The sequence below is a fragment of the Metopolophium dirhodum genome, chromosome 7 (genome assembly GCF_019925205.1).
Source record: "Metopolophium dirhodum isolate CAU chromosome 7, ASM1992520v1, whole genome shotgun sequence".
Lineage (NCBI taxonomy): Eukaryota > Metazoa > Arthropoda > Insecta > Hemiptera > Aphididae > Metopolophium > Metopolophium dirhodum.
Genome location: NC_083566.1, coordinates 16576021 through 16588518, shown reverse-complemented (window position 1 = coordinate 16588518; position 12498 = coordinate 16576021). Strand labels below are relative to the sequence as shown.

The window sequence follows — 12498 nt, the reverse complement described above, 5'->3', positions numbered from 1 at the left end:
CATTAGCATAAAGGGTTTTTTGTTATTGTGGTATATTCACCGGCCTACCAAATACATAATCCGTACATTATAATCGCTTAAAACATAAATATTTATTGCTCACAGTTAATACTAAAATACCACAAAATTATTTGTATATAAAAAAAAAAGGGAAAATGGGAATTTTTACACAAAACCAGTTTTCGACAAAATCGATTTTCTTAGTTTGTTGTACTTCATAAACGAATAACCAAATAATACTTGATATTTTCACCAAATGCTTGCATTATAATTTTATGTACATGGTATAATTTAAAAAATTCTTTGACTCTTTTTGCGTTACTTATTGGCATGAGAAAATTCTAAGTACTTTTTAAAATAATCTGGAAAAAAATCGAAAATTTGTTAAAATTTTAATATAATTATTCGTCAACAAAGGTTATCTTTACGCAGACTGTCTTATAAATTATGTCGATAAAAAAAATTCAGTCGGTGATAATGCTTAAATATTTTATATAATTTATTAGATGAAGTAAATAAAAAAAGTTTTTCAGTAATTCAATAATTATTTTATATTTTATACAAAATAATAAGAACAATTAAATGAAACTGCCTACTGTTATATTAATGGAACATTTATTAAATTGCTTTATAACAAAATATATATATTGAAATATACCTAATAATATAGGCTGACAGACCCCTTTTCGTTCAGAATCGTTTTTCGTATGCAATAATTTGTGATGAATTCAAATTTAAGATATAATACATTAAAGTGACTTACTCAATAACGAGGTATACTTGTGACACCTACAAATGTACAGCAGAGCGGTTGCCAACTTATTTTTAGGTTTTGAGCGTAGTTTTTAAATTTTTATTTTTATAAAAATCGTAAGATAAAATTAAGAAAAGATAAATCTGCCACGAACAAAATGAACATTTTGTGTATGAGGAGAGCCCCTTGTGATATTTTGAGGCGAATAACATTTTTAATCCCCCCTCCTTGATTGAACTTCAGATACACCACTGACTGGCTATTACTATTGGTTTAATTTTTCGTCAATAGTATCAAAATCTTAACATTAGTTAATTGTAAGCATATTAGGTTTGATTTTTTTTTTTTTTTAATTCACTTTTTTTTCTGACAGTCGTATAACTCGTGATTTCAATTGTGGTAATACTTAAAATAAAAACCCAGATGTAATAATAATTATTATCGTATAATATAAAAGTCGTAAAAAAACGAAATGAAAATAGAAAGAAAAGGAATTAGTCTTAATACGCATTCTATTCGAATCGTCTGATATAGTCATTGGATCGTGTTTATGCCGGTAGTGTTGAGGCGCCATGGTGCATAGAGCACGTTCCGATGGCAATAAAAAAGAGCGGCGAATAAATGAAAAATACCTATAAACCATCGGACTGGCGGCTGGTAAATAATAATATTAAACTGTCTGCGGGCAGATCAACGCGTACAGTATATAATATGACCTACTTATCGGAGCGGAGATTGGATAAAATAATAATAAAAATAAAAAAAAAGTGTTGGAAACACTGTTTACGGGAACTAGGATTTTTTTTTATCCACCCCTCTTATTCTTATTTTATGCTAATAAAATATATATTACCCCGTCCGTGCAAAATTGCTCCAGTAAATAACCGCAGCCTCGGAAAGCAGGACTTCTGACTTGGTGTAATTCCTCGGAAAATGCATCAATCCCCCTACTAGTGGGGCGCCGAATATGTACGGCAGTTCTTCACCGTGGATACATCCTTGTCTCTGAAACAAAACCAGATAAATTACCATCGTTTGTTGGCTTCGATTACAGTAGTGACTTCACACTTGGCTATTGTGGAGTACTTATTTTTTATTTCATTACTATACATTGGCTAGCAAAACGAAGAATTTAACCACTCGGATATCGAATACTCCATTAAAATATAATAATATTTTGATCCTGGTATACGTCTTATTTACTTGATAATGTTACAGGCAACTGCCCAGCTATAATAAGTATTTTTATATATATATATTTATGATAATTTAAATATTCAATAATAACATGGTTTCATGATTTAAAATATTATAAATAAAAAAGCATATAAACAATGGACAAATAAAAGTGCGATGTTTTCAGCAAGGCCCAATAATGGACGGGTAAATTGAGAATCGGGCAGATAGTCAGAGGAATGTAAACTGAAGGTGGATATGAAAAGAAGCTGTGTTTTTGGTTTAGCGTGTAGGAATTCCGAAGCTAACTTCGGCTAATAAAGATGGGAAATCAAAATATAATCAGAAAGGAGTTTGGCAGAAATTCACAATTGGCTGTGATAGTTGATAAACCAAGCTTCTGATTGATTGGAACATAGTCTCGGGGAGGGTGTGGGATATTAAGAATAAAGGAAGCATTAGGAAAAAACATTATCTTGAACCTGTCAATCATAAGACGGTAAGAATAAGAATACGGGTCCCAAAGTACAGATCCATATCCTTATATAGGCCTAACAATGGAACAGCAGAGGGTTTTAAAAGTTTGAGATAAATTATTATTATAATAATATTATGACCTCACGTAATATTTTATTCCAATCCGATAAATTTTTCGAGGATTTTCTATTATTCAGATGAAATATTTACGCTGATAAGTCATTTAGTAGTGATATTGTGCTGAATAAAGCACTTTCACATAATTTTAATTAAAATATGAAAATTCAGATCTAAATAATATAGTTATAATAATAGGAACGTTCATAGGAGATATTATATTACACATTTCAACAATATTGGTTATCTCAAATTTAAAACTATAGTAAAATATCAATAAATACAAACGTGGTCGACTGTTTCGAAATAAATTGAAATCAAATTCAGATTTAAACAGTGTATTGTAATATTGTATAATTAAAACTATCTATCAGGACGAACTTCCGGTGGTTGACACATAAATAATGTCAAAAAGTACTATTTAATATAGCTGGATTAAAAATGTCTACAATAATAGGTACATGGTTATTTTTTTACTATCTCAACTAAATAATTTTTTAGACACACACGACTCATGCATTATATATATTATGCCTAACGTCGTGCATTGTTTATTGTTTTCGTTTTAATTACATTTTTTTTTTGTTTTACTGTTTTTGTTCTTGCGAGCACGAATAACGTTTTTGAGAATTAAAATTTTTTACTTAGTCTATAAATGGCATCATAATATTACTGTAAAAACAACCAGTAAATATAAAAGTAATATTTATTTGTTCCAGCATTCCATGGCGTGTAACACAGCGTATTATTAATTCATCCACCAAATAATATACTTTTACAATAATAATATGATATATTATTATGTACGAATAATATCGTATTATTTTATCCTCTCTTGGGAATTAATTTTCTTTCATTCTGTGTTTTGCATACCATGCTATTCCGCAATGTAGAAATGCGTTGTGTATTTTTTATAATTTATTTATTTTGTGGCTTAATAAAAAAAATAGCCATTCCAAAGGTACCCATATGCAGTGATTTCGCGGTCCAGTAAAGCGACACCTCTACCAAGACATTGCAGGAATTTGTTTGCACAAAAAATGAACACCATCCGTATAAATCCAATTAAATAGGGTGTTTTAAGTTTTAACAGATCGAAAACTATTACGTTTCACAATATACGTAAATGCAGTTAAAGTGGTTATCTGAGTATTGTGCGACGTAAACAATAATAATAATTCTGGAATATAATATTATTATTTTACTATGTACAATGTACTGCTCGTCTGATGTGGGTTAACTAGTTTAAATTGTAAAGGAATGTGAATAATTACATATTGTCCTGCCCAATCGCAAGCGAGCAAACCTTTGCGGAACACTTTCAATATATAAACTATAATATTATAATTATATCAGTATTCAGCATTCACATCAAAAGTTTTTTTGTGCAATTTGTGATAGTATGACATTATAATAATAATTTAGGCACTAAAACAAGAAATTCTACTAAAAACAATTTAAAATTTCATGTTCACGACACTATTATTATTTCACTGAAAACTAAAATTGTTCGTAAGTTACAGTTGCCTTTCAGTCCATTAGCCTTAGGTTAATAACAGGAGCTTCCGGGCTTATTTCAAACGAATCACCTCCAACTACCTCCAACCCCCCACAGTCTCCGAAGTCAGAACTCGCCAAGACTCACTACAAAATATTCCATGTTATACTGTCAAACCACCCAAACCCCCTCATCAAAAACATGTCGACCATTTCCGGAAATATTCAATGTCGTCTCAAACGCAACTGGTCCATAGATTCACTCTGAATTTTAATTAAAAATGAGTATCAAACAAAAAAAAATTGAATTCTGAGGTGCTATTATATTGAACAGCTTCCTTCACAAATTAATCATGTGCAACTTTTATTATTTACCATGTACCAAATTGACCTATTGTTTTAATTAACAGAATTTCACATTCTTTATAAATAATAATAATAATAAAAAAAATACTGTTATAATAATATAAACATTCAATCGAATAATGTAAATTATTTATCAATAAGGTACTCATCATTGGGTGGTTAAAATTAATTTTCATTTTATAACCTAAAGCTATGTAAATTAATAGAGCACAAAACCAATTGTCAAACATAGACGTTATCGTTTCCAGCCAAGGAAGCCCGTTGCCCGTTACTATAGTAATTTCGACTGAAATTGGATCTCTTGAATTTTTCTAGTCAAGCGTATATCATTTAATAAAATCAGCTCTTTCAATTTTTGTATTTTTTTTTCTTCATATCAGTAGCGATCCATTGTTACCTATAATGGGTCTTCCATACAAACTCTTTTGATTCCTGCACGTTAAATCAATACTTCTTTCTTCAGTGATTGATCAGCTCTACGTCTTTATTATTATGTTTTATTTGCTTTGAGACTTGCTGTTTTATCCGGGTAACACAATTATTGTGATATCATGACTAAGATGTATGTTTTGAATTTTCTCAGTATATTCATGTATTATCGGGTATTTTACAGCGTTTCTAACGTTTTCACTACAATGCGGACGTCTTCTGGTTGAAAAAAACAAAATTATATTATTATTAGGGAGGTATAATATACCAATAGTTATTTGGTCCTGGCTTATTTGAGCGAGGCTGGCCTGTGCAAGTTAACGATTTTTTTTTAAAGTTTGTATTATAGAAAAAACTTGAAGTTAAAAGTTACTTAAAATATATATTTTAATTTCGTTAGGTTAAAAAATTCACTTAACCAAACTAAAAGATAAAGTTTTACATTTTCTAATTGACACTCAAAATAATATGCATAAATAGAAAGATGAATTCCGATAATTTTCCCAGCTCAGAGCCATATGCCCCATTTAGAAGTGTAAACGTTGGTTGTGGGAGAGCGAAGTTGACTTTTTGAGTAACTTTTCTTCCCATTCGTTAAAGATGGGAATCTAGATATGAAGTGACCCGTTATTTCTGTACTATATAAAATTGTGTTAACTTTTTTTTTTTTTGTGATTGAAATAATAATATAGGTTTGGAAAAAATGTTTAAAGAAATTAAGAAAATAATAATAGTAATAAATAATAATATACGAAAATAACGACAATACTCGGATAAACAACAACTAACGATTATAATACTATAGTAAACGTCGATAATCCAATTAAAATCAATTAAATAAGCATTAAAAGTCGTAAAATATATGTTAAATGATCAAAATAAAAAAAATTATTTATGATCAACTCGAAATTTATAACAATATCAATTTACAGGCTTCATATTAGATTCTGAGCGGAGTGAGATAGCTAGTGGTTTTACAATGGTGTTTATTTATTTATTTTTTTTTATCCTGTATACAAAATTTTTACTAAAAAGAGTGTTTCGATATTAACATATAGTTATTTAATGCCACGAGAAAAACTACCGACAAATTACGAAAAATCGCTTAAAATGAGTTTTTAATTTCTAACGCTTTGTATATTACCGTAGCAACGAATAAAAAATAATAATATTAATTCAACTTAAAGGCTATAATAAATAATAAAAATATAAAAATACAGACTGATAAACCGTTTCCACTCAGAATCGTTTTTCTGATGCAATGGTATTATATCATTGAATTCAAGTTTAATACAATCCATTATACATTGACACACTTGTAACCTACTGTACAGCAGAGCGACATCCACTTACCCGGTTTTTTTTTTTTAGTATATTTTTATTAAATGAAAAAAATGAAAAAATGTAATTAGTTTTAACTCTTAAGAATTAGGTAGGTATGTAACAAACCTGTGTGTGTCTTTATTGCAAAATTATACAGACTAGTATAATTTAATCAGAATTTCTTGAAAGTAATTATTCATGACTAATCAGATTTTATCCATCTTATTCAATTAAACATTTTTATTTACAATAAGACCCTAGCCATAATAATTACTATTGATTAAAATTATAAAAGCCTCTCGTGGGGTTCGTGATCCCGACCGTTTCTCAAATAATCGTGATTGATTAAATATTTATTTTCTCTTTAATAGTTACATACTATGAGTTTTAAACCCCGTTAGAGTGTATACCAATTTAAAAGTTAAATAACGTCCATGGTTTGCTATTAGGATCTACTTTAGAGAAATATTACTCAACACACATGTATAATAGGTATTTCTGATAAAACATAAAAATGGCTTTTTTTAACCGTTCTTACTTAAAATTGATAAACTAATGATGGTGGACATGATATTATTTTACTGTTGTAGATTATAGAAGTTATATGAAAAAAATAATGTTTAAAAGCTGTTCGGAAATATTTACCATCCATGCTACACGCAAAATATTATCACTTTATTTATCTTGTTGTTATTAGCTTTTCAATGAATGTTTCAACCACATATTATTGTTTGCTTTACTTATATTATTTTCCCCTACCTAAATATACGTTGTACGAAATGTGTTCAAATTATTATTATTATTTTTTTTTACCTTTATAGCATTATCGTAATGTTTATCAGTCGAATGAGTTGGTCCGTCGGTCCAGCCTTAATTTTAACTTTGCATACGGTTTTTTTCCTACCCGCTATACAAAAGTCAATAAAATATACGGTTATGTAAGGTTACATCTCTTCAAATATGCATTGATTTATTTGAGCTGAGTAGGGATATAATTGTCCCTGGAGACGTACGTACCCGCGAAACTAGTTTTTCACTTTTCAAAATGAAAATTTCGGTACGAGAGTTCGCCAGCTACTTATACGCGCGCATGTCACCACCGAGAATAACACACCTTCATCAGAAGAAACTGTATTATTCATAAGGTCGGAGGGGGATCATCGTGGACACTGCGATTTTATTCGGCCGTCTTTCATAATATTACGGAATTATTTGTATTTATGCTAACGAACGGCAAATGGACTTGACGATGGCCAACAAACATCATTTTATGTATATACATTTAATACCCTTATGTGCACGTTACGATCACGAAACTACTCCAAAAGTGTCGCACACATTTTATAAATAAATTATAATAGAACAAGCAGACTTTACACGACGTTTTTACCACGTTGCAGTTTTTGGTGTTTTTAATAATTCAAAAGACTCCCGTTCTGTTGAATATTCAATATTTATACCCACGCTCTACATTGGTTGGTTTAAAAATTTTATAATATTTTGAACACATTGTAATGATAATAATATATTAATTTATAATAATAATACTAATAATACAAATACAACGTTTCGGGAGTTTCTAATTGAAACCGTAGCTGGCTACTTTTACACGTCAAACATATACTATAGGAACGCACTAAGGTTATCATAACACACGTCTAATGCTTTGCACATAATGCAATTTGTTTGTTTTCAGATTAATGTGGTAAAAAAAAAATGGTTAATTACACCGTACCGCTCGCATTAGGTATATGTTTTATATTTTATTTCCGAAAAACTTTATAAACTGAACGATGTTTATCTCACCATACCGAAAGTTCCTCATTCTTTTATCAGTTTCTCGTATTTCAATCAGCTTTTTATTATAAATTTTATAGTTTCAATTTTTTGATTTTTTTTCTTATTGAGTTCAGAACACACGGTAATCAGATTATGAGGTTCCAATTATATTTTTGCATTTATTATTTATCAGATATCGGCTTTTAGTTTCTTAACAATAATACTAACAGAAGTTTCAACGATAATTTTTTTCTTTTCAAATCAATGATTTAGTTTGAAAGTTTCAGTTTGATAATTATCATTGATTTTCAGGAATTTCTTGGAGCAATACATTTCAATTTGTTAAGAAACCATATTTTGATGTATAAGTAATAATATATATATATTTTTTCAACTTTCATTACGCCTAATGTCTATTGAAAAACAATATAATGCACAATTAGGCCACATAAATATATTTTGAATTTCATAAATATATTATGATCGAAAAATATAAAACAAATTGATTTATATAGTTTAATGGATGTCTCACAAATATTTAAAAGTCAAAATTGTTCGGTACTTTTACCTGTAGATTATTTTAAAATATATTATTTAAAACACAAATATAACTTTTATAAGTAGCTGATAAAAATGAGTGCTTATTTACTCATTGTTCAATATTTATTGTCACAACAATATCAACTTAACGTTAAGTTTACGAGACAAAGGATAAGGAGTGTGTTTAAAATATAATTTCACCGTAATTTTATTTAACCAACATTTTTAATCCAATGAATGTGTACCTAATAATTATGTCAAAAACACTGTTTGAAATTTTAACATAATATAAATTACATGGAACTGTAAATATAATACTAAATAATAACTCAATATAAACAGTCAACGCGTTGTTTCGATGGTTAGGAAGTTTGTCTTTTACAATAAAACCAGTTAATAATTACCGTGTTAGAAACATTATAATATTAATATGATACATATGATACATTTTAATGTATAACAAATATTAAGTTATTGCAATTATAAATGTAATAACTGCAAGTTAAATATAGACTTTAGGTACCTATTATAGTTAGTGAATATTTTAGTAATTCAATAAAAATAATAATTATTAAATTAAATATTACATCATTAAAATGCATAACAGGGATTCAAAATTTATACTCTTACTTCATTCAAGCATAGAAGAGTTTATTTTTTCACTGTTTTATTTAAACATTCATAATAAGAGGACTATATTATATTTTATCATTGCTCGTAGTACCTATTATATCATAATTCAATGGATTTAATATTTTTCATGAAAACCCACACGAGCAGTAGATTCAATATTATTTTCATAAAGAATATTATATTTTGTATACGACTAATTGGAATAATATTAGTTTTTATACAATGATTTTACATGATATGATTTTTAAATAAAAATTATATTATGTAGGTACCTACATGTAAAATTAGTTTTAAAGGATTTGCTATAATAACCGCATAATGGCGAATGAATAAATAACGACTGACAATGAACCAATTGAAAGCAGAACAATATTTGAGAAAAAATATACACTCTAGAGATAATGTATTACTTAATTATTGAGTGATATCGATATTTAACGGGAATGAATGCACGCCTGTTTATGTGGTATTGCGCTGTATGATATACGATCGCTGTGTTTTCATAACATTTGTTTGAATTTCAAGAGTTTGAATTAATGGAATAAAAATAAAACTGAAATGAGCACGAGTATAATATAATATAAAGTCCGACTGAACTATTGATTACCTTTTTACTGGAATTTCACTGTGTTATTTGACGAGTATAGGTACTCATTCGAAGTTTTTCAGTGCCTTTGTGATAAAATTGATTTTCATGACAATTATTTGGAAGTGTTTTATATACCTACGGTTATAAAAGCATGCAGCAACAATTTTACCATATAATAATTTATTATTACATCGAAGGTATTTTAACAGGAATTGATATCAAGTTACTAACCTTAAAAGTTTAATAAAATAAATGTAGTTTGAGTGAATTTAATAATTATGTGTATGGAATTGAAAAGTAATAAAATTGATTTTAACGAAAGTAAAAACTTTGTTTTTAAAAGTTATAATTGCTTTTTTGTGGTTATGGTATTTATTATGGACTTCGACAATGTTTAGATTTAATGATACCTATTATAGTATAGTTGATACTTTTGTTGGTACGATCGAACCTAATACTTATCTGTTCAATAATTGAATGTCTGATTTTATATTTATAATTTGATTTTATTTAGATATTTCTCTAATTTAATATAAATATTTAAATCATAATATTGTAGTACAAATCATTATTTTCCACGTAATTTAAGTACATTCAAAATAAACTTAGAACATGAGACGTTGGTGTATTCTATAACAGTAAATCAAAACGTGAATTCTAAATTTACGTAATTACCACACAATTTCATTTATCCGTGAACCATCAACATTTACCCAAACATTTAATCTCCATTAGTAAATGTACTCACTAATCACAAGACGCATTATAGACATACTTGACATACTTATAATTGTGCGGATTTCGTTTCTTACAAGAGTTGGCTCGTGTACATTTTAGTACAAAAACAGTAATCGAATTTCAACGCTATAAGTTTCGAGCTAACCTGGTTGAAAGAAGTGTGTTGCGGTAAACGTTTCGTATAATTTCTAACTTACTCTTTGCGAGAGCGTACGAAAACGACAGCTTCTAAATATTTCATATTATTAAAATAAAGAGAGCAAAGCATCTATCTATATAATATTATAATAACATATAAAACAACGTTTTTAAACAGTGTATGGAAAACAAAAGTAAAATATCGCGTACAATGAATAAGAGCACGATATGTATAATGTGAGAAAAGTTTTCGGTACCAAAAGGCTGGCAAAATATATTATGGAAACGCAAAAATAGAAACCCTGAGGCTATATAATCTTATCGTGTATGCATTACTATACTCTTGTGATATATACATCATCATAATAAAAACAAATTATTATATGCTCGCAAGAACACACATACATATATACATCATAAATATACAACATTCATATAATGTGGTATTATAATATATGTGAAACATTCATCAAACATTTTTTTAATGTTTTCCAAAAATAGAAAATATTTTTTTGAGTAGTTTTTTACAACATTTTAAGCATACAATTAAATTCAACGTTACAATGTAGGTAGTTCAAATAATTTCACGTTTCGTTTAATAATAAAGAGTTCACATGAGATTTGGCGTACATACACCGATACGTTCAAATTTAATTTAAAAGTAATTATATATATATTATGTATGTATATTTTACATCTCGAAAATAGTTTTAAACACTACAGTGAAATATAATATATTAGATCTAGATAAAATCTAAACGAAACTAGTTTTCTTTTATTGTATTTACGACGTAATGACTATTAGTTGGGTCAGGTCAGTTTTAATATTATTAAGGACTAACAATTTACTATTTAGGGCCCATTTATTCAAGAGCAAACGATTTTTTTATTTTTTATTTATTGAATTTTACTCCAAGTGAATTGTACAACAAAAACTAGTAATTATGTTTCCAATTGTTATCTTTGAGATATCGTTTTTTTTTAAAAAAAATTCATACAACTACAGATTCTTAAAAGCGTCTGATAAAAATTGAATATATTATTTAATACGCTAAAGTATATTTTAAACAAAGAGAAACGTTGTGGCTTAAAACATAGTCAACTCGGCGTAAGAGTGATTTTGTTTCAACTCATGGAAAATTTATGTTGCTGTTAATTATTTATATATTATAATATGTTTAAATCTAGTGAATTTATCACTTTAGTATATTATAGAGTTACCTCGGCTCTTGATAAATGCTTAATCGATAATGCCATAAGTACTAACGAGTAACGACCTATTATAGGTAAGTCATAAATCATAATAATTATCGTGTTTTTAACGGAACTCTAAATTATCATCTTAGAACTATAAATTATTGTTTGTTCAGGGTAGAATTTTCACCGTACGATACATCTTCATTTGTTAAACGAAAATCATGTTGTTTGATGTTGTTAAATTATATTTTAAATTTTTCGTTATTTAGTAGGTGGTATACCGACCACACAAGATGATCGAAATAAATATAAAATATATTTCATTTTTCTATTTTTTTTTTTTTTTTATCTCTTTCGGAATCCAGAAATAAATCATGTATCGGTTATTTGGCTTCGAATCCACTTCACGGTTCTTGGAATGTTTCCACAAACGGAATCGATGGGACACGGATACGTGCGAATTATGGGCGAGCGCATGAGACGGTGGCGTACAGAGCGCGCGCAGTTCGGCGGCGGAATGGAACGTTTTGGGAGGGGATGACACAGGAGCTGGGTCAGGGGAGGGTTGCGGCGACGGGGGTTGGCCGTGGTGGCGTGGCCGATGGTATGGTAAGCGAGTGGAAGTTGCCGCGGGCCAGATAACACCGCGACTACTTACGGGTGGTGGGCGTGCACGAGAGCGGTGTATACGCGTTAATTATTATTATCCGGGCCGTAAGGCGAGTCGGGGTCGTGTGGTCCAAAG

At 28.8% G+C, this 12498-nt stretch overlaps 1 protein-coding gene across 1 annotated transcript in view; it reads right to left on the bottom strand.

Moving 5' to 3' along the window:
* The window catches only part of LOC132949704 (neuroligin-4, X-linked-like), a 339951-nt gene that overhangs the window by 15046 nt on the left and 312407 nt on the right, over positions 1 to 12498 (bottom strand). The window contains exon 8 of the mRNA XM_061020715.1: positions 1608 to 1759. Within this exon, the coding sequence (XP_060876698.1) occupies positions 1608 to 1759 (152 nt within the window). The remainder of the gene's footprint in view (positions 1 to 1607; positions 1760 to 12498) is intronic.